Below are 23,580 nucleotides of genomic sequence, written 5' to 3' on the forward strand. Positions count from 1 at the left end.
AGCCTTGGTGATAAGATTCACGGAGCCTCCGTTGGGCCGTCGCGTCGTGTATTGCATTTTTAATTACCATATGGTCAAATCATTTATTGTTCTGGTAATACCTTTGTCATCATGTTCAATTAAGTGGCTTGAAAAGGCACAGCACAGACAAAGGAGTAGTAGAGAAATTGAAGAGAGGCATTTGATGTTAACTTTCGTTCAGTACAGTCTAGATTAGATTAGACACAAGAGCGGGCAGTTCCTTTAAGTTTAGAGGATTTGCTGGAAAGGATTGCTGGCCTATTGAAAATTAGTTTGCCCACGTGGAAGAAGTACTACCGTGAATTATACGACATTTTATCAGATCTATGGCCGCTACATACTTAAAATCAGGACATGTTTCAAAGTAACCTTCCAAAATAAATGAAAAAAATCTTTTAAACAGGCAATCACGAACTGAGTGAGAGAAAACAAGACACTTTATTCTTTGGAACAAGAGAGACCAGGGCATAGGTGATAGAGTACCGTTGTTTGGAAATTAAAATGGGCGATTTCTTATTACACCTAATTATAGAATTTTGTGCCATTCTATGAGTTCTTTACATTTCTTATCCCGAAAAGTAATAGTTTCTTCTAATAGTTTCTTCGGGATACGGAATAAAAATTATTTTTGTCAATGTTACTCCCTAACTCCGTCGCAGATCTTGTTTTTTATTGTATGTTTTTTTTTATTCAGATATAAGTTAGCCCTTGACTGCAATCTCACCTGGGGGTAAGTTCATTAAATCCATAAGAAAATCATAGTATTTTGGTTTCTACACGGCATCGTATCGGGACGCCTACATCGCTTGGCGGCACGGCTGTGGCGGTAGGGTGATACTCTCCTTCTTCAATTCATCAGACTCCCAATGAGTCCCATTGGGAAATCTCCAGATCCCCAGCTTGCCTCATTTCAATTAGTATTTTTTTATATTGTAGGAATTGAATTATTGTATGGTCTATATTTTAATTCTGATATTATATGAATAAAACATTCACCGAAATAAGTTTTTAAAGCTCTATTATTATAAAACACAAAGGACGCTTTGTTCACATGATAAAAAATACCAGGCGCATTATACTATTTGTGCCTTTATCAGCTGCGATAATGCATCTAGAACATGAGTTCATCGCCTATGTAATGTAGGTAGGTAGGTTTACATATTGTACGAGAACGTGCAAAGATTGCGTAAGTACCTTAATAGAAAAGTGGAAATTCAAGGTAAATAACATCAATTAGGAATAAGAAAGAAATAGCATTTGTGTGAAGAAGGCAGTCACAGGATGCGTGTGCACATCGCGAGCCGGTCCGCCGCGCCCCTGCCGCGTTGCATCGCCCCTCCCCCGCGACACGCGTCGATCAGCTGACCGCTGGCAGCCGCGCCGCGTTCCCGCTGCGACGCCGCGCTCCACTGCCCGTCGCGTTCCTCTTTCGCGCGCTCTGCGCCTAATGCGTGCAGCAGTGTATGCATAGTGCATACAAGCGCTCAACAGATGAGTTTCAACTCGACAAACTATCACTTGACGCAAATATAGTGTAGGTGTTCTTGTCGGAGACTGACGATTTACACGCGCAATATATTTTCTCGTGCGAGTTACTGTCGTCATCTTAAATTCTTCGCTAAGGACGGGGGAGCACTAGTAAAAGGCGAAGTGAAACATACAAAATGCAGTTCATAGCGGTAGAGGCGAGAATCGCACGCGCACGCTACTCGACGAGTGTCAAGTTAGCCACGCAACGGGGCGATTGTCACTCGCGCCGGGATAATCTAAGCACAATCGCGAGTCGCCGAAAAGGTAACCCGAGCGGGGTCAACGGCTCCGTCGCCACACCATATCACCGTATGGCATAATTCTAGTTTCGGGCGAACGGCTGTAGTAATCGGCGAATTTCGGGCTTCCTTTGTTTACGTGGGGCGGGGCGGACCGCGGCTGCGTGGCGCTCAAGGTCAAGAGCGGCGGGCGTCGGCTCGCCGCGGGGCGCCGCCACGGCCCGGGCGCGTCGCCACTTACCGGCCTGGAGGCGCCGCTCCTGCAGCTCGATGAAGCGCGCCGCCTCGAGCAGCGTGTCGAGGAGGCTCATGTCGGGAGCGGCACGGCCGCGCGCGGTACGAGCGCGCCCGCTGTCACGCCGCGACTGCCACGCGCTCGCGGCGCTCACGTGGCCGAGCGCCGCCGCGCCAATGGCGGAGCGGCGCGCGCATCACGTGGCCGGGCCGGCGCGCCAATGGCCGCGCGGCGATCGATGCCAGTGCAGCCGGTGGCGCGGCGGCGGGCGGCGGCCGAGGCTGGGGCGCCAAGGGAGCGGTGACGCGGCGCTTTGTTTATTGGCGGCGGCGCGGGGCGCGGGCGCGCAGCACGTGCGGATCGTTCCGCCGACTTTCACTTCATCGGCGATGGTGCGCGCAGAATAAAAAGTTGACATTTTTTATTTTCACTTAACATCCTCGCCGATGCGTAACTGTAAACGTATAAGTATGCATAGCTATAATGAAATATCTTTTACTAAAAATTACTATATATTATTTTTAATACTGACAGCTATGCTTGCCCGAAGGAAAGCTTATTTAATATGGAAAGAATGAGTATTTAAAAAAGAGAAAAATAGGAGATAAATGGAACGGCAACAAGGGGATTGTACAGTTTATTGCAACAGCGTATCTACAATTCCCGCCCGATTATCAAAATAACAAGGAAACTTTTCCACTATTTCGTAAAAAAGGGAAGTCTGCAAATACCTACTGACTTTTCCTCTTAGTAAGTAGGTACCTACTGCTGACAACAGAATCGCTTTGTCTTTGTAAAATCGTCTTCTCATCTGTAAATCATCTTTGTTCGATCCGTATTTGATGAATTTTTTGACGTAAAAAACGGATTATTACGAAAAGTAATATGAATGACTGCACAAACGCCCTTACGGTGAAGGAAAACATTGTGAGGAAACCTAAATGCCCGAGTTCTCCATAACGTTCTTAAAGATGTGCGACATCTGCCAATTCCCATTTAGCCAGCATGGTAGACTAGGTCTAAGAGAAACCATTCTCATTTTGAGAGATCTGTACTCAGTAGTGAGCGGGCGATTGGTTGATGATTATAATAATGAAATCTATATCCTACTAATATTACAAACCTTATCGGTTTTTTTGATGATTGAGTGATTAATGCTTCAAACGGTGAAAGAAACCATCGTGAAGAAACCAGCATGCCTGACAGCTCTCCACAATGTTTTCATAGGTGTGTACATTCTGCCAATTCATACGAAGCCAGCGTTTTTATTCAGAGAGACTTGTTCTCAGTAGTGAGCCAGCCATGATAATTATGGAATATATGTAGGTAGGTACATATATATGCGATTTAGATGTGATACTATATAATATTATTTTACTCATTTTGTACTTACCTACTGATACAACTAGTCTACGTAATGCAAAAAAATACGACTTACCAGTACATCGTCAATATCCTATTTTTCTACTAACAAAATAGGTTCTTTATTTTGTACTTACGTAGTATATAATTCATGAGTCCAGACATCCTACAACAAGACTAATCACTTCACTATTAATCTTTGCGATCATTTTTCGTAGGATTTTCTCTTCACAATATGTATTCTTTTTTCAGCGTTTCAAGAGTAGAAAATCATCGCCGACCTGTGAAATGTGTGGGTCTATATTTGATAAAACGAATATTATTATAGCTAGCCAGTCAGGAAAAGGCTAGGTACCAACTTATTTTATTTTTAAGTTTCCATAGTTCCCACGCTTGTGTACAATAATCTATTTTTTAACCGACTTCCTTATTTATACTTATGCATTTTTTTCTTTTTTTTTAGAATATTAGACATGCTAAATCGTGATTAATATTCCCTTTTCCCCTCCAACTAAATGTAAAACTTGTGCTAGGAGTCGGTGCGACAATAGTTCATTGGGTGGGGTTGGAACCGCGCGACCTTTAGGAATTCAGTCCGCTCCTCAACCGTTGTGCTATTGAGGCTCTATTTATGTTCTATTATTATATCTGTTCTTAGGGTTCCGTATCTCCCATAGAAAAAGACGAACCCTTGTCTGTCCATCTGTCTAGGCCCATCAAGCAAATCAAAACCGAGGTTACTAGGAAAGTTGGTCAACGGAAAGTAACCTAAGGTTACTACTACTAAGGTTACCAAGAATCATGAACCGTAAATTTGTAGTTAGGCATATCACAAAAAAGTGGTTTTTCATATACGACTGGTACAGAACTCTTTGTGTGCGAGGCCGACGAGGCTGGTACACTTCCTACCTTGCTGCTCCATCATCAACATCCATTGTTATTTGTCAAAATTGATTGGTATCTTTTGACAAATAGCGGGGGGGGGGGGGGGGGGGGGTAGAGTGGGTGAGGGCAGGGGTTGGTTGATCTGGCGATTGACAAATCAGTAAATTGTTTAAATCAAAACAAGTGTAAATTAAAAATTTATAACACCCCCGACAAGTGAAGATTACAGTTACTAGAAAAGAGCTGATAACTTTCAAACGGCTGAACCGATTTTCTTGGATTATAGCTAAGAACACTCTCGATCAAGCCACCTTTCAAACAAAAAAAAACTAAATTAAAATCGGTTCATTAGTTTAGGAGCTACGATGCCACAGACAGATACACACGTCAAACTTTATTAGAAAACGACACAACTTTAAAAACATATGTTTTTTATTAAATAAATAAATATTTAATATATTACATATTAGTACAAATTTCGCTATTATTGTAAGGTTCAATTAATTCTTTTCAATGTTAATATTGACAATGTTTAAAGAAATATTGTTGAAAAGCTATGCATCTTTCCTGAAACATTGAATAAATATATCCTTTGTTAACTAAGCAGTATCATAACATTTTAAGTGTAAACTCCTGTCTTTTTAATTAAATTACCTACTTTTTTATGTTTGCTTTCACTTTTTACCCGACTACGGCAAAGCCGAAAGGAAGGGTTATGATTTTATTCATCATAATACAATGAAATACAATGATGAATATGTATATTCAGTTAAGCAGTATTTTTAACAGATAGAATTGTAATACAGATTGTATATGTTAAACATTATATTAACAGACCCTTTGTTTATTTATTTGTATATTTAATTTTACAAAATTACTTTTGAGTTCAAATAGATCTCTCCACTTTACATTTTACAACCTACAACCTAAATATTTTCAAGGCAAGAGTGAATAGGCATCTACTAGACAACCGGGCTCCATGAGGTCTACGTAGACTACATTGCTTTTTATTAAGCATGATTGTGAAGCAAGCATATCTCGCGATAAAAAAACTGCGTAGAATATCGGTGAGATGATTTCACCTGAATATTTGGTGGTGTTCATTTAAAAATAGGTACGTTTAATTCAATAATACTAAAGAATATACATATTTTTATATTATAATTAATCTAAATTTAAAAATAAAACAATATACAAAACTACCGATACAACTACATAAAAATCTTTGTTCAGAACAACAATACAATAGTAAAGTTATTGCATTCTTGCATTTATTGCTAATTAGGAGATTGCTAACTACAATAATACTTACGTTATTAGATAAACGTAAGGCGTCCTCTCAGAGTAACACAATACATAATAATTATACAATAAGAGAGGACGCGATTAAATTAACTAGTACGGATACTATAAAATTTGCCTTTAGACTAACCTACGTCACACACACTTGCTCGGGCCGTCTGTATTGGCTCGTGTCTTCTATGATGCTGCCACCCAGACACCTAAAAAAAAAAACAGGATAAAGAAAAACAGCACTAAAACCCGACTACTACCCGCGAACTGTTGATAGTTAGCGATAGATATAGTAAAATTGATTTTCTGTCACTCGGTGTATTTTAACATTGTACTATATTTATGTTTATGAACTCATGAATTGTTTCCTCTTTCATTTGATATCCCATTCGATACAATAGCAAAATTAAAAAAAAAATGGAGATTTTTTGGATGTAACATCCGTTAGGTCAATTTTTGTCGTATAAAATGTAGCCTATGTCACCCTGATCTTCCTTTTGGCTTTGCCGTAATCGGGTAAAAAAGGAACGTTCATTTCTTGTTGCTTATTTAATAAGCAACAAATAATGATATAATGAAATGAAAACTTTAGGGGGGTTGGGCGCATTTGGTAAAAAATAAACCACTGTTATTTCATAGTTTTGAGCTATCTCTTCTGGCGGCAGTCCTCAGATCGAGAAAGAGAGGAGTTCATAAAATTTTAGGCCACAGCGCTGTGCGAATTGAATTGCACTTTAATACGTCGTCAGAAGAGTTGCTATTTATTTTAAACGACCTTCCGGAATGGGCCTTCTGTAACTGTAATAAATATGATGTGGTATATATAAGGCAGTAGTTACCGAGTGACTAGGAGAACAGAAGCAGCAAGAGATCGCCTGTAGTGCGGACACGTTGGCTATCGGCTCAGGTTGCTGACATAGAGACTCTTCAGCTCCGTCTTGGGCGTGTTCTCGAAAAGAGCCGCGCGGTTTTGTCCCTCGCCCTTTTTGACCCAGTGCCCATACACGCGGAATGCGCAACCATCGATGACCTGGAACGTACACGAGTTCATGCATATGAAATGGTCTCTTCATCATGATCAACCCATCGAGCCGACTCACTACCGAGCATGGGTCTCCTCTCAGAATAAGAAGAGTTTGGCTATAGTCCACCACGCTGGCCATGAGCGGATTTGCAAACTTCACACATATTGGAGAGCATTATGGAGAACTCTCAGGTATGCAGGTTTCCTCGCGATGTTTTTCTTTACCGTTAAAGCAAGTGTTATATTTTAATTTCTGAAAACGCACATAACTTGAAAAGTTAGCGCGTGCCCGGGATCGAAACGCCCGGTCTCCCGTATAGGAAGCGGACTTCTCAACCGCTAGGCTATCACGGCTTCTAGAAATGGACTCTTACAAGGAGTTTATTGGAAAACGCGGTAACGTGGTTTGACTCGCATTTGAATCAACCAATCGGGTTGATTGATGGGACGGAAATCTGTCAAAATTGGAGAGATCAGGTGACGGTTTTACGTGTTCTCTGAGACACGGGTTTGAAACAGCCCTAATTCCGGGCTAGTACTGAGAATTTTACTGACAGAAAAATCAAATACCTATTTCTTAGCTCGACCCGTAATCTAATCCAGGTCCTCGTCATCCCCAGTCAAACATGCCAACCAATAGACCAACGTGAATAATAAATAAGACCACAAACAAAATAATTTTCTCACCTTACGCAGCGCTCGCATAGCGTACGGATCCCGCAGTGCGTCGCACAGCGGTATGGCGCGCGCGGACGTGTGCGGCAGGTGACGCAGCCGCACCGCCGCGCGAACCGTCACCATGGCTAGCCTCAACTTGGCGCGCGCATTGAAGCCGCTTGCCTTTATTGCCTGCCAGTTAACGTTTCATTTATATCATCTATAGCAAAGCGAGTCTATCCCGAAATCCCAAACACAGATAAAACAGATAACTACGCATACAGTACTACCACTTTTATAAGTTACGCCGATGTGCGCAGAAATCTTATTTTTGAGTTGGAAAACGTCTCAGCCAATCATATCGCGCGTCCGTCCACTATTGGTTGTTAACTGCACGCCATGTTGTGTACGCGCTAGATAGCACGAATTTCTGTTGTTCTTATTTTACTAATTTGTTTGGTTTTAGCCGGCGTTAGGTTCCGCTTTTCTGCGCAAACGAAATTTCTGATGCGACTTTTAAAAGTAGTAAGTACTGTAACTCGTGCCAAAAAAGAAACCAATCGAAAACAGGTGGCATTTACACACTATACTTGTGTATAACTTTTCAACCCATCGCCGATCCGCTAGTCTCCTTTCAGAATGAGAAAGTTTTAAACTTTAGTCCACCACGCTGGCCAAGTGAGTATTGGCAGAATATGCACATTTTTGATAACATTATGGAGAACTCTCAGTCATGTATGTTTCCTCATAATATTTTCCTTCGCAGTTAAAGCATGTTATATATAATACCTTAAAACGCGCAAAATAATGCGTGCCCTTCCGGAAGTTCGGCGCAGTGGGCTATCAATCATCGCAACTAGGATATCGTCGTTGGACCTGTGTATAGTGTGCCGCCATTTCCAATTTATTTCTTCTTTAGCGAGAGTGCTTAGGTAATATAATTATCATAAAAATCACCGATAGATAGTTGATTAGTTGTTCCCAGAAACAAATTAATAACCAAGTACCCAAATAAAAAAGTTAATTTATTATGCACATTGAAAGGTTGTACCGATTATTTTAGGCGTGAACCTATTGAGAAACTAATTCCGCAATTTATTTTATTAGTAGAGATTTAGCAGATTGTGATGTAAACCAACTCAAATACAAGTTATCACAGAATCTTGCTCATAATATCAGCAATGACCTAAAAATTCAAAGTCAAATCATCGTAGCTCATTTTGATCTTCGACGATAGAAAGGAAGGACGTTAAAAAAAATTATTGCACCAAATTATATATTAAACACTCAAAAGAAATTTCGATATCAAGAAAACATGCACATGCTAGAAACATGCAGCTTAAAAGTCCCTAATGCAAGTGATATTTTAAATTGTAATGAGTAAGAAGTAATTTCAAAGGATATTTATGAGCATATAGAGCAATGCTCGCTTATGCTACTGAAATTATTGTAATACTAAAGTGGAAGTCATAGTCATAGTCATAGTCTAGCGCTGTTGAAAAACTGGTAGCTTTTATCTATGTATTGAAACTACAAAATAGCTGCACGAAATTATCTTTTACCGGTAAATAAAAATGTAATCCTGTTTATTTGGCCTTTAATCATCTAATTCCCACTTTCTTAAAAAATTACTTCAAGAAGTGGGAGGTTATTTATTTTCATAGCTGGCGAACAAAGCGGTGTTTTTAAAAGCCCACTTTTGACCAATTTTTTTTTTTCTTTTTAATCCGTACGTTTTTAAATACAAGTCATAACTCAGTTCCAAGCAACACGGCCTAAAACCGTGTTAAAGTGGAGTCCAAAGTTCGTGATTTCGATCGCTGAATACAATCTGGATTCATTTCCAAGCAAGACGGCCTAAAACTCTGATAAAATTCAGCCCGAACTTTGTGATTTCGCCTAAGAGGGTACAATAGAGTTTCAACAGCTTTCATTTAGTTTTTGCATTACCTGTAAAATATTTCACGCAATTACATACACCGTTTTATTCGTCAGCTCCTTTTGTTCTACTGGGTTCTTTGTAACAGAAAAGTGTGCTGTGTAACAATTGAATGCTGTGTGTGTTAGTATAAAAGGCACAAACTCCTAAATCATTACCATAGCCAACTCGTCGATCCTGGACATTTTGCGGCTGGCGCAGGAGTAAGACTTCTTCAGCGGTGTCATGTCCTGGTCCCATAGCTACCAGGGAACAATAATGTAGAAACATGCCATCAAAGCGAAAATTCGCAGTTACTTTTGAAATCTCATATTATAACCCCGCCAACTTGACAACATATAATACAGGGAGAGACGTCATAAAGTACACATACGAAATAGGGTGAAAGCAGATTTTATCGATGGAAAACACCATAACATATTATTCAAAAAAATGTTTTTAAATAGTACGAAAAAATTAAATTGTAATACATCGTCATTGTCTTACTTTATTTACAATCATTATTGTTTTTATTTTAACACAATACACCACTTGCTTAAAAAAAAAATCTTGCTGATAAAAAAATGTTAAATTCTGTGCAAAAAAGTATTTTTTATTAAGTTTTCCGTTTATGGAATTGGAGCTTACCCTGTTTTTATAATAAAATGTGCACTTTATGAACACTCACCCTGTATTTACATGTGCCTCTGCTAAACCACAAAAAATTTGCTATTTCATTTGTATACACCCGAATTAACACATTAAATACGAAATTATGGCAACACGGGTTTTATTAATCGTCAACAAGAACAGTTTCTTATCAAAAATAGCAACATTTGCTTGTACGAATAGTTCGCTTTGATGAAATGCTACATGCTAAACAAATCAATAGATCTTTACAAGTGTGATTCCTTTTTATTTGTTCATACGTTTTTTTCATTCAACTCGAAAAATTTAAAACAAAATTTTTATTCTAATATATAAAAACGCATAAATAAATAAAATTTCAAGCAAGTGCAAAAAGCTGTACCTACTAACGTGTCTTACACTATTTTGTAGTGTACGTAAATTATTTACTATCTAAGCATTATTCAGTTTCGCTGAAAATTAGATACAGCCATATTAAAGACGAAAAATATTAATAAGAAAACAAATGCTTTAAGATTTTTAAAGCCATATTAATGCAAAAGAAGTCACTATGAACCACTAATATTTAAGAATTTGAAAATTGAAACTCATTTTAATTTGTTTTTAATGATGTAACCACAAATTTGCGGTTTTCAGATTTATTCCTGAACTGGTGCTATCATGATTTTAGGTCAACGGGAAGTACCCTTTAGGGTTTCTTGACAGACACGACAGTCGGATGGACAGATGGACAGACAGACAGACAACAAAGTGATCCTATAAGTGTTCCGTTTTTCCTTTTGAGGTACGGTTGCTTGCGTGGTTAAAAATAATGACTTTTTAACTGTAGAGGCTTGCGCTTGACTGCAATCATACCAAACAGTGGTGATGATGCTGCCTAAGGAGCAGGCCTGCATAAAGACGTCTATTCACTCTGCTTTACATAATTGGCGGGGAAAACAGAAGCCGGAAGGGCATTCTATATTTTAGCAGTGCATATTAAAACGAAAAAGCGAACTACAGAAAATTTTACGCAAACAGCAAAGTGAAAGAATAATTATTTAAATAAAGTGAATAAATATAAGAGAGAAAAAATCTAATCAGCATATAGAAATTTACTAGGGCAGCACAAAAATGAAATAAAATCTCACCACTGTATTGAAGAAAGGATGCATCAATGCGTCATCGATTTCGATCCTTTCACTCGGATCGACGACAAGAAATCGTCTGATCAAGTTCTTAGGATCTTCTGCAAGTAAAAGGATTAGATAAATTTTATTATGAAAATATTACTATTTGTTTTTATAGCGGCAATACAAATACACAATCTGTAAACATTTGTACTCTCTACCTAATAAGATACAGCCCGCGGACAGACAGACAGCAGAGACTTAGTAAAAGAGTCCCTTTGGTTTACTTGCATCTGAATTTATTTATTTTAAACCGGTCAAGTGCGAGTCGGACTCGCGCTCCGAGGGTTCCGTACTCGGGTATTTTTTCCAACATTTAGCACGATAAATCAAAAACTATTATGCATAAAAATAAATAAAAATCTGTTTTAGAATGCACAGGTAAAGCCTTTTCATATGATACCCCACTTGGTATAGTTATCTTACTTTGAAAATTTATACACATTTTAAATTTTTTTAATGATGTAACCACAAATTCACGGCTTTTCGATTTATACCTTTAAATGTGCTACAAGACCTACCTACCTCCCAAATTTCATGATTCTAGGTCAACGGAAGTACACTATAGGTTTCATGACAGACACGACCGACCGACGGACGGACGGACGGACGGACGGACAGACAGACAGGCAGCAAAGTGATCCTATAAGAGTTCCATTTTTCCTTTTGAGGAACGTAACCCTAAAAATTTTAAAAACTAACCTGAAATATCGGCCCACTCGGGGCTGGTGAAAGAGTATTTTCCCTCCATAATGTTCCGCAGCATCACCATCTGCTTCCGATGCCAGAACGGTGGACAACCCACTAATCTGCACAACACGATTTTTTTTAACCCCCACGCATAAGAAGGGTTGTTTTAAGGTTTGCCCGCTTTCTCTGGCTGACTGTAGCATGGCAGTCAAAAAGATGGATCGATTTGAAGGTGGCTTATTCAAAGATATAGTATAGCCATACATTCTAATTTCTAAGGCCGAGATCTATAGAGTGTACTTTGACTTTGCGCAGACTTAAGCTTCAGTTAAAACGAGACAGTTTTATGTCAGCAGTATAACGCTCTCTCTTTTCTTCTTTCTGTCTTGAGTCAAAGCAAAATCACTTTGATTTCTCAGACAGCCTATAGATCTCAACCTAAATATTGGGAGAGATTTCCTTCATTTTTGATTAACACTTCTATCTATACTAATAATATTAATTGTTTGTGTGTTAACACAAAATATAAAGATGAAATCAAAGTTCGGAACCATTACATCAGAAGATACATATCCAACTTTAATTAAATCAGTTCTACAATTCTTTACAAATACTACAATTACCAAATATACCCAAGGCTATAAAAAAGCATACAATCGATTGTTTTGGTTTAAATACAAAACTCATTATAGTTTATCGACCAGGAAATTAGCATAACCGATAAGTCATAAGTGTTGTGTAATATGATGCTAATGCTATTAACTTATTTTAATACAGTCTAATGTATAAGTGGTACTTACAATGTGAACATAATAACTCCACATGCCCATCTGAAAAAAGAGATTTAATACTTTTTTGACTGATAGAAATAAACAAAATCGATTTTAAACCCATTTTTTTATTTTTATTTATGTAATACTAGATGATGCCCGCGACTTCATCTACGTGGATATAGATTTTTAAAAAAATCCCATGGGAACTCTTTGCTTTTCCGCGATAAAAAGTTGCCCATGTCAATTTGTGGGACGCTACCTCTGTACCTAATTTCATAAAAATCGGTTAAACAGATAGACCTTTAAGAATCTCGTGAGGATTCTTTGATTTTGCGGGATAAAAAGTAGCCTATGTCCTTCCCCAGGATGCAAGCTAATTCTGCACCAATTTTTAAGAAAATCGGTAACACTGTTGGGCCATGAAAAGCTAGCAGATAGATAGACAGACACACTTTCGCATTAATAATATTAGTATGGATGTTATGGATAGCTGTGCTGTCCATAAAAAAATTTCAAAAGAAAAATTAAACTGACTTATTTTTAATTTCACAATTTTTAGTGGTCCCACTGTACTTATAATATGATATGCCTAGTTACAACCCTACTGTTTACTAAGCTGTTACACTGATCGCGAGCAATTTACTCTTATCCATTGAGGAGTTCTGTTCTGCATCTCCAAAGATATTCATCAGATCTTCACCAAATTTATATGGGACTACTTGCAAACCCTTTCAAACGGGTAATCTGGTCTTTGAGTAATCTGGGAACATACATAAAAAATAATAAAATGGAAAAAAGATTCCGACGAATTGAGAACCTACTCCTTTTTTCAAACGCCTCGTGAATCAACCCTGCCTCTACTATTTAGTTAGAAATAAAAATAGAAAGCTTACACATCGACTTCCTTGCCATAACCAGGCGCATCTTCAAACATATTAGCTTTCAATGTTTCAGGTGCCAAGTATCCAGGAGTGCCACACAACTCTGAAATATCAAATGATCCTAACTTACAAATAAATAAATAAATAAATAACGGTTTATACTTCATTCGCTGGAATGTAAGTATAAATAGGGCTGTCATAAATTGAGTCACCTTACACATTCTACCAGGTCCTGATGTGCATAATGGTAGTGAATTTAATATTAAAATTATCATAAGTATAGATTATTCTGGTTCATTACATAACGAACTTATTCATGTTATTACTCCTTCCTATTACTAATGACCTCACAGTCAAGTATATCGTCCAATTTGTATGTTGGCTTTAAAGTTGAGGCTTCATGCAATCAACAGTTCAGGTGGTTAAGGTGGCTACAAACGTACTCGTAAGCTAGTAACTCGTAATAGTAACTGTAAGCATGACAAGTATGAACAATCATTTTGTGCAAGCATGCTTGAGCGTCTGAAAAATAACTTGTACAAGCAGCATGAAGAGTGATAGACTTTTCACTATACGGCATGAACACATTACGGCATTGTATTGCACAAGTTTGGTAAAATATGCCACACTTGTGCAAGTATGATTGTACGTGTGAATGCACAGTACACATTCACACGTACAATGTGTGTACAGGTTACAGGCTTGCGTAATCATACGCACGCACATTTGCACGTACGCATGAACTTTGCATGCATGCTCTCATTTTAACGAATAATATTTTCGTAATCTCCCTCTAGCATGATCGAACGCAAATGTGCAAAATAGAACTGAAAGCATATAGCCGGATTTCTCTATCCAAATTAGGTAAACCTTGAGACATTCCTCGTGGTATAATATCATCATTTTTAAGATTTATTATCACGATTTAATTAAAATATAATAATGTAGAGTTGTACGCTCTTTATAAAATGAATAATGTAAGGTATTAAATATAAACGGGTTGTGAATGAATGCAACAAGCCCGCAGTTGCGAGCAGCGGAGCATAGCGAGAGGTTTCACATTGTATGTTTATATAGGTACACTTCTCATTATTTCTTTAATCAAAAAATTACACTATTGCATTCAAATCTAAAATTACAGTCGGACCCTTGAACGTAGCTTGTAACTCAAATACATAAACGCGTCAATGCAGCAGTTTGGGCTACTTTATAAACCTATCACTTTATAAAGTAGCCCAAATGAGTTTTCGTAATCCTCTCTGTCTTTTCATACGTGTTCGCACGACCGAATTTCGTACAAAGACATGACAACCCCTAAAAATATTTCTTCGTACGAAATTCGGTCGTGCGAACACGAATGAAAAGACACAGATTACTCAATCTATCAAGTCCTAATAGAACCGCTCATACTAGAGTCAGTTAATCGTACGTACAACTAACTTGCATAAAGTGTGAGCGACTCCATAGTAATTGAAGAATCGGGATTGTACGTGTCTTTTCATAAATGATCGCACGACTGAATTTCATATGAAAATGTATTGAAAGTAAGCGTGGCTTTACGGTGACGTTCTCTTCACCTTCTATGGCGAGTTTGTTTACTAAGAAAAGACTGAGACTCTATTCAGCCAATGCCGATAAAATAAGGCCCACCTTAAAAAACCGGCCAAGCGAGTCAGACTCGCGCACCGAGGGTTTCGTACTTGGATATTTTTTCGACATTTTAGACGATAAATCAAAAACCATTAAGTATAAAAATAAATAAAATCGGTTTTTGACGAAAGTTAGTACAGAGATAGCTTGCATCCCATTTAAGTGCAGAAACCTGCCCAGGTAGAAGATAGAAAAAGCTTGCAACCCCGGAAAAAACATAGGCTTCTTTTTGAAGGGTTCCCACGGAATTTTTAAAAACTAAATTCACGCGGACTAAAGTCACGAGTATCATCTAGTAAAAATATCTTACCAAATAATTTCTCCCCTTCTTTGAGCATCTTGGCAAAACCGAAGTCCGTGATCTTCACATTGAGCTGATCATCTAACAAAATGTTCTCAGGCTTCAAATCACGATGTACTATGTTCTTGCGGTGTATGAACCGAACTCCCTCCAAAACTTGCCTGTAAACATACAATACGATTTTCAAACACACCTTACTGTTTTTAAAACTATTGTTTCTGTGTTTATTAATATCAAAGTAACAAAACTTTTTTTATTTAGCTAATTTTATTTAACTTTTTACAAATAAAATTCAAAACTAACTTTAGCCATTTATAAATATCAGATTTGCTTTTAGTTTTGCCAGAATTTTGTTTATCTTGATTTTTTTGATAGAAGGAAACACTGTGAGCCATTTTTAGTGAAAAATAAATTCTAATTCCAAGCTAACACTAGGATAGCATATCCATACAAGAGATAATCTGCAACTGATCCCTACAATGGTGTTCACATAATAGGTCTAAGAGGGCGTGAAGCTATGTTAACTGTAAGGAATTGTAACGTTCTTGTGAGGACATAAAAACAAGTTTACAACAATAAAAAACAGGAATTATTAAATTTTATCACTAACATTGGCAATTAAGAAGATTAGGGTCTCATCATATAATTAATTTAATAACAACCGACCTTCATTGCATTACACATTATTAAAACAAATATTATCAAATATCATCAAATATAGGCACACATAAAAAACAAGGAAATATTTTTTCCTGTAGGTATATATATATTATATATATTATCTATAACTAATAATATTACAAACTAGATGATGGCCGCGACGTTGTTCGCGTAAATTGCGGTTTCTTTTCTCAAATTCCGTGGGAATTCCTTGATTTTCCTGCATAAAAAGTAGCCTATCTATAAACTATATCTGTACCAAATAGATGATCCCTGGGATTTCATGAGAGTAGATTAAGGTTTTTAGAGATCCTGTGGTAACTCTTTAATTTTCCAGGACAAAAAGTCTATGTCCCACCCTGGGATGCAAAACTATCTCTGTGCCGAATTTCGGCAAAATCAGTTGAATGGGCAGTGAAAAGCTAGCAAACAGATAGACAGACATAATTTCGCATTTATAGTACCTATTAGTATTGATTCTTTTGATGGTTTGATGAGTGTAGGTAATCTCTGGAACTAATAATCCGATTAATAAACCGAACCATAGTAATGATTATTATCACAAATAGTAATAACACTTCTGTAATTGCCTCCCTGCATGCAGTTTATCATTGGTATACTTTTGACAGAGTGAACTACTTTTGGTGCAATGTAAATTACTTACATCAAAACCTACTTAAGTCTTTGATAAATAATTAATTACCCAAGATAATTGCACCCACATCGCGCGTATGTTAGTCATTCTCAGTCTTATGCCTCACTGAGCATTGGCTCAATAGTTATCAATTAATAGTAAATTTAAAACATTATCAATTGTCAAGTGCGTTCTCTAGAAAGAAAGCTATACGCGGAGGGTCTTTAATATTAACCCGCAACAATATCAATTATAAAGAACGGAAAGACATTGTTAATCTTTCATTGGAACGCACTATTGAGCTGTCCTGTGTTGAGCTGGAGCGCTATATTGTCGTCTGCGTGTACCGACCCCCCTCAGGTGACTTTGTTCTGTTTGAGGACGTTATGGAAGAGGCCTTGAGGCGGATATGTAGGTCATCAAAAAAGATATTAGTTTGTGGAGACTTCAATATTGATATTTTGCTTCACACTTCTTTTACTGACAGATTACTCAATTTATTTAAAAGCTTTAATTTACAGAAAATTTTCAATGAACCAACACGGATAACTGCAAATTCAGCCACTTGTATAGATAACATTTTCTGTGACTGTAAGATTGTCGCAAAATCGATCATGACGAATCTAAGATCCGATCACTGTGGACAAATGATATCTGTTCCCAGTGATAATCAAGACATAACAAAGTTAATAAAGTATAGGCCAGTAACCACTAAAAAGGTAGAGCAGTTCAAACTAAAGGTTTTAACTGCTTTACCTAAACTTGACTTTACTCAGGGTGGTCCGGATGAACACTATAATGCTTTTTTTGATCTCATAAACTCTCAATTTAATTCTACCTTTAAAATTGTAGAAAAAAAACTGTTTAAAAATCTTAAATTTAGTGACTGGGCTACTGTTGGCATCTATAAAAGTAGAAATAAGTTGTTCGACTTGTATGCAGAAAAACAATATAACTACACTCCCACATTTGTTGAATATGTAAAAAATTATTCAAAATTATTCAAAAAGGTTTGCATACAAGCAAAGTCACTCTGCATAAAGCAAAAAATTATTAATTCTGATAATAAAATTAAAGCAGCTTGGGATATCATCACGGATGAAACTGGGAAACAAAAAGTGCATAACAATAAATTGGAGCTAAAAATTAATAACCGTATTATTGACTCCAATATTGAAATTGCAAATACATTTGAGAATTTTTTCCAGAACATTCCAGTCATCACTACTAGTTCCCTTAGCTCTTCACCAACAGAAGCCTATGATCTTCTCAGGGCCAATGTCACTGAATGCGGTGTGTTGTTTAGGTTTGAATACGTTACTCCATATGACATTGTTAAAGTGTTCAAATCTTTACAAAGCAAAAAAACCGGAGATCTGTGGGGAATATCAGTAAAAATAATTAACAATATTATTGATATTATTGCGCCATATCTAGCCTTAATTTTTAATGAGTCTGTGGATACAGGCGCTTTTCCAGATCTCATGAAATGTAGTAAATTGATACCTCTTTTTAAATCGGGTAGCAAAAGTGACCCAAACAATTACAGGCCAATTTCAATTTTGCCAACACTGAGCAAGATATTTGAGAAAATCATGCTCAACCAACTGCTTCAGCATTTCAATTTTAATAAGCTACTCCATTCTGAACAGTATGGCTTCACTAAAGGTCGATCAACAACCGACGCGGCCGCAATGCTGTTAAAGCATATATTCAATGCGTGGGAGGGGTCACAGAATGCCATTGGTATTTTCTGTGATTTATCCAAGGCATTTGATTGCGTTGAGCACGAGACTCTTTTAGTTAAATTGAGCCACTATGGAATCAAAGACACTGCGCTTGGTCTCATTGCGTCCTATCTTAGTGATCGTATTCAAACAGTATGTGTGAATGATGTGAAGTCATCCGGATCAGCCTCACTAATGGGTGTTCCTCAAGGCTCTATTCTAGGTCCTTTCATGTTCTTAGTATACATAAACGATTTACCATATGTAGTCCAAAATATTTGCGATATCGTACTATTTGCTGACGATACGTCTTTGATTTTTAAAGTCGATAGAAATAAGGACAATTTTGACGATATAAATGGTGCCATATCTCAGGTAACTCACTGGTTTACTGTAAATAATCTACTTTTAAATGCAAAAAAAACTAAGTGTATTGAATTCGCACTGCCCAATACCAAGAACACAAGTAACATTAATTTAAGGATAAATAATGATATTTTGAAAATAGAAGAGACTACTACATTTTTGGGGATAACCTTAGATGCGAAGCTGCAATGGGGCACCCATATATCAACTCTTGCTGGCAAACTAAGCTCTGCTGCTTACGCGGTTAGAAAGATTCGACAATTAACTGACGTGGAGACCGCAAAGATAGTATATTTTGCTTATTTTCATAGTATTATGTCTTATGGAATCTTAATATGGGGTAGAGCGGCAGATATTGGGAGAATTTTTGTATTACAAAAAAGGGCAATACGCGCAATTTATAACTTAAAACCACGCGATTCACTTCGAGAAAAATTTAAGGAAATAGGTATCCTTACCGTAGCCTCTCAATATATTTACAACAACATAATTTTTGTAAGACAAAATATTCTTAGTTACAAGAAGGTTGGCGATCTACACAACAGGCTGACTAGACACCGTAACAGGCTTGCGACTCCTACGCTCCGTCTCAGGAAGGTCCAAAAGTCATTTGTGGGAATGGGTATAATCTTCTATAACAAAATTCCTCAGTCAATTTTGGACTTGCCTTTACACAGGTTCAAAAAATCTATTAAAAATATGCTCTTGAGAAAAGCATATTATACTATCGAAGATTATGTAAATGATAAAAAAGCGTGGATTTAAACTTCGATTCGCTCCAGCAATGCGCAGGACTTCAATTGCTTTTATACATGGCATAATATTGTATATCAAATCTTTGAAAAGAGCAACCGCCGAGTTTCTTGCTGGTTCTTCTCGGTAGGAAAGGCATTCCGAACCAGTGGTAGATGCTTTTGACGATTCGAAAGAACTTGTAAAAGTCTAATTGAATAAAAACATTTTGAATTTGAATTTGAATTTGAATTTAATTGACTTATACTTTAACTTTATCTGAATAAAGAAGTGTTTCAATACAACAGTTTAAAATATTTACATATTACTAGATCATGCCTATGTAGATAGGTGAATGAAAATGAATGAAATATGCTTTATTGTACACCATCATAAAAAAAAGCAAAAAAGTATAACAAAATTATTGTATTCAATATTAAACTACAAACTTAGTATTTTTACCTCATGATGTATCTTGTCTTTTTTTCTGAGAGTGTCACCACTGATGTCAGATAGTCAAACAGTTCACCATTTTTGCAAAGCTCAAACACCAAGAATATGAATGTTTCAGATTCAAAAACATCCTGTAGTTCAACTGAAAAAAAAAATCAAGTACCTATTTAAAAAAAATTACAGTATCAAGGAATTAATTTGTTGTTTTTTAGCATCATCTGAAGCTTTACCACCAAAACAACTGCTGTTGTCTCACTTACAATATTGTTTTTTTTGTTTAGATAGGCTTGCGCTTGAAGACAATCACGCCTGAGAAACACAGCAATTACGAGGTCTATATTAGAGCATGCTTGCCGAGAAGATGTCTATCACTCTTGCCTTAACAGTATTTGAGTTTTATTTGGCAGGAAATAAGTTGGTATGACACAATTTCATAATGAATTTAATTAGAGCAGGCTGTTTTTTGCACTGAGCCGTTTCAAATGATCTGGACGTATGTTTAATCCCAGATTACTTTCATTCAAATGACTTGTGAAAATGTTATGTAAAATGCATGAAAAACATCATCATTTTGTGTTTGCCATTTTTGTCATTATATCTATCTAATGAAGTCATGCTTTCACGACTTACCAACTAGTTAGCTTGTTGAGAGAAGAGTATAGATAACATAATGTTTGCATTGAAGTCTTATGTTTAAAAACATTAAAGCCTCAAGCTACTCGAGACTGGCGAAGTGCATTGTGCTGGCTTGGCACTACAAAAAGCCACCAAACAAGAAAAGAAGAAGAAGAAAAGCATTAAATGTCTCTTTACAATTTTTCTTATTGTGTTTTTACACACAGTTAAAGCAGACTGAAATCTGTATCTTTATCTCAATTTATTATTTCAGAATATTTAAACTTGTACTTTTCAAGTATTGAACACATTTAAATAAAAAGAAACTCTTATTATAGCAAAATAAAGTGAAATTAAGCTTGCAGTGGTGCAGTCTAAAAGTTAAACATAACTCTTTCCATCACATAATCTCTTATAATCTCTCTCTCTCTCATAAGAGACACAAGAGCCATCGAAGGGCCAGAGGTATAGTTCTCGGGTCATGTGACTAAGTGAACCACATACCTAATCAAACATGTGTAAAGACTGTCAATCTGAACTTGGCTAGCTGGTGTGACCTTGGCCAGCTGGTGGACTTGCCTGATCATTCCGAGAGGAGACCCATGATCAGTAGTGAGCTGGCAATGGGTTGAGATGATGAATGTTATAGCAACTCACTCACTAATATATGGATGTCCGGCCACCATTCTCAGTATATTTATTTCTTGTTTAGTTGCCTCCCGCATTGTGTGTGTGTCCACACCATCTTGTGACTCCTGGCTGAGATCAATAATTTTTGCAGCATATTCCTTTCCTGTTTCTTTTTCTACACACCTTCTGACAGTGGAGCTTATGCCCCTAAAATTAAAACAATATTGATTTTCTTTGGCTCTTTTTAATTTTTTTTATGTTTGTCTGGTGGTTTGTTGGTTTATCCTTCAATCACATTGCAATGGAGCAACAGATTGATATGATTTTCTGCACAGGTATAGTTAAAGACCTCAAGAGTGAGATATGCTACGTCTTATCCTGGATAATCAGAGTTATCACTGGATTTTTAAAAACCTACAAATGATGTCACAGGCCTCCACATGTATAATATAATTATTTAGTAGATGCTCGAGACTTCCACAATGTGGATTTAATTTCTTTAAACCTTGTTAGAGCTCCTTGATTTCGCAGAATAAAGAGGCAGATGTTACTTTCCAGATGATTTATATTAAATCCATGCAAAAAATCATGTCAATCAGTTGTAGGGTAATTGGAGGACAAAACGATTGGAGGACTTAAAAAAAGTGAAATGTTATGGCTGGTTCCTAGCCCGACCAGCTTAAAGCTGAATCAGCTGAATAGTGGTACATTGTTAAAGGCACAGATTTAAAGTAAATATTTACTGAGAAATACACAACAATGTAAGATGTGAGATAGAATTGAAATTATATCATCAATGTAAATAAATATAATTTTCTTTAATTTTAGAATTATAGATTGTGATTAACTGAATTACTACCTATTCTGTTGACTAAATCAAGGTTACTGAAACTTTACAAGGCAAGTATCTATATTAAGTAAGTAGTAAATTTTAAGAAACAAAATATGCTATGCAAATAAATTATGCTCTAATTACTTCGCAAAGGAAGCAGTTTTGGCAACAGCGCAAATCACAGATCCACTTTTTGTAGGTACCCAATTATTATCGTTCTGTACGAAGCTTTTGATGACACAAATAAAACCTGATGAGTTACGTACCTTCCGATTATTTCTTTTGGCTCATACTTAGCGTAGAATTCCTTTGCTGCGTCTTTATCAGGCAAATTGTCGTCTTCCTCTTCCTTTGCCATAATTATTTCGTTGGCGTTTATTTTATTTTTATAAACTTTAGTTTAGTAGGTATCAATTATTCGTTATATTCACAATGACGAAAGGTTAATAATGGTTACAAACATCTGTCAAATTAACTGCAGAGTTCTAACAAATATTTTTAATATGTACTAATTCTAAATCATATATTATATTTTTACTTTTATTTCAATTTTGAAGGATTAGTGATTACATACTCTTTGGATTAAATAAGTAATATTCCACAATAATTATAAGTAAGAATTTAGGTCACAAAACTCACTATCTCACTATACACTATACTATTTTCACATCATTAAATAACAAAGTTTTTTTTACTGGTTTTACGGCTCTGGATTCCAGCCCATTAAAAAAGTTCCCAATCTGTGCCACAGATTAGTTCTTAGGGATGCTGCTGTAAGCAATCATAATATACCTACTCTGTGTCGGACTTCGTCTGTGGTGGCGTTTGCTGGCGCGCGTGTTATGCCTTTTTGGAGTGTTTTTTTGTTAGAAGTGGCCGGTTTTTGTGTTCTGCTGGTGTTTATTGGTGGTGGAACTGACTGGGAAGCGCTCTAAACATTGGCTAATCAGTGTAAAGCCAGACGAGAGAGAGAGTACTCTGTGTCTCTGCGCCAGTTTGCCACAGGCCATGAAGCGGCTTTCACTTCCAATACTTCCTTCACAGATTAGGTACTAGACTTACTTGAAACAAATAACTATCGCTATTCCATTTCGCCTAACCGAATAAAGCGAGAGATCGGATCCCTAGTGTCGTGCAGTCTCTTACTCTTGTTCTACGGTCGAAGCGGCATTGCGACTTGTTGTAGCTGTATGGCTAGTATAAGATTTCACAGTTTTTAAAATACTAAACTCGAAAACGAGTTTTTTCATACATCTACAGCCAGCGACACAGGCGGAAACATTACGAACTAAAGTTGATCGAGCAAATGCGAGTATATCTTTTACTTTACCATACCAAATACCACATTAATACGTCACCATCGAGAATGGCAGCCGTTTTCGTCGACACGAATACCAATACCACATGAATACCAGCAAATCCGAAGCACGAGTTCATCGTTTGACACCAATTTGACACGCTAAAACTAGTAAATGACGTCATTTTCGCGTAAGTTTACGAGTCGGTGGTCGAATTGTAACTCACCAAAAAATACTCAGTGAGAGAAGCTTGAGAGCAGTGATAAATAAACAAAATGATGAAATTTTATAAGTCCCTGGGCCTTAATTTGCCCACGGGAGGCGAGGAGAATGATCAAGCAGACTGTGAAAGCTAAC

The 23,580-nt window shown here is 36.9% G+C and overlaps 2 protein-coding genes across 3 annotated transcripts in view; both read right to left on the reverse strand.

Annotated features, from left to right (window-relative positions):
- LOC123871436 (max-binding protein MNT-like) overlaps nucleotides 1-2,500 on the reverse strand; it is a 46,779-nt gene extending 44,279 nt beyond the window's left edge. The window contains exon 1 of the mRNA XM_045915248.1: nucleotides 2,032-2,500. Within this exon, the coding sequence (XP_045771204.1) occupies nucleotides 2,032-2,101 (70 nt within the window). The 5' untranslated portion in view covers nucleotides 2,102-2,500. The remainder of the gene's footprint in view (nucleotides 1-2,031) is intronic.
- Nucleotides 2,501-4,686: 2,186 nt separating this feature from the next.
- LOC123871442 (phosphorylase b kinase gamma catalytic chain, skeletal muscle/heart isoform) lies at nucleotides 4,687-22,597 on the reverse strand. 2 transcript variants are annotated; one of them, XM_045915262.1, is made up of 12 exons: nucleotides 22,192-22,596; nucleotides 21,125-21,300; nucleotides 19,858-19,990; nucleotides 15,286-15,437; nucleotides 13,338-13,428; nucleotides 12,472-12,501; nucleotides 11,684-11,790; nucleotides 10,943-11,040; nucleotides 9,344-9,427; nucleotides 7,277-7,438; nucleotides 6,405-6,595; nucleotides 4,687-5,774 (listed from the first exon to the last, which is right to left on the reverse strand). In XM_045915262.1, exons 1-11 carry the CDS (start codon nucleotides 22,281-22,283, stop codon nucleotides 6,461-6,463), a joined length of 1,260 nt encoding a protein of 419 aa, XP_045771218.1. In that variant the 5' UTR covers nucleotides 22,284-22,596; the 3' UTR covers nucleotides 4,687-5,774; nucleotides 6,405-6,460. The 2 variants fall into 2 exon arrangements, with proteins under 2 accessions (XP_045771218.1, XP_045771219.1); XM_045915263.1 differs by lacking the exon at nucleotides 9,344-9,427 and having other exon boundaries at nucleotides 22,192-22,597.
- Nucleotides 22,598-23,580: the final 983 nt, after the last annotated feature.

Source organism: Maniola jurtina, chromosome 13 (genome assembly GCF_905333055.1).
Source record: "Maniola jurtina chromosome 13, ilManJurt1.1, whole genome shotgun sequence".
Lineage (NCBI taxonomy): Eukaryota > Metazoa > Arthropoda > Insecta > Lepidoptera > Nymphalidae > Maniola > Maniola jurtina.

What these genes read in the sequence shown, in the direction of transcription:
- LOC123871442 (XM_045915262.1), bottom strand. Translation starts at nt 22,283, where the DNA reads ATGGCAAAGGAAGAGGAAGACGACAATTTGCCTGATAAAGACGCAGCA. An exon ending in ATCCTTTCTTCAATACAGTG is followed by an intron (nt 9,428 to 10,942) that starts GTGAGATTTTAT and finishes GTTCCCTGGTAG; the next exon opens with CTATGGGACCAGGACATGAC. An exon ending in CTATGCGAGCGCTGCGTAAG is followed by an intron (nt 6,596 to 7,276) that starts GTGAGAAAATTA and finishes TGTACGTTCCAG; the next exon opens with GTCATCGATGGTTGCGCATT.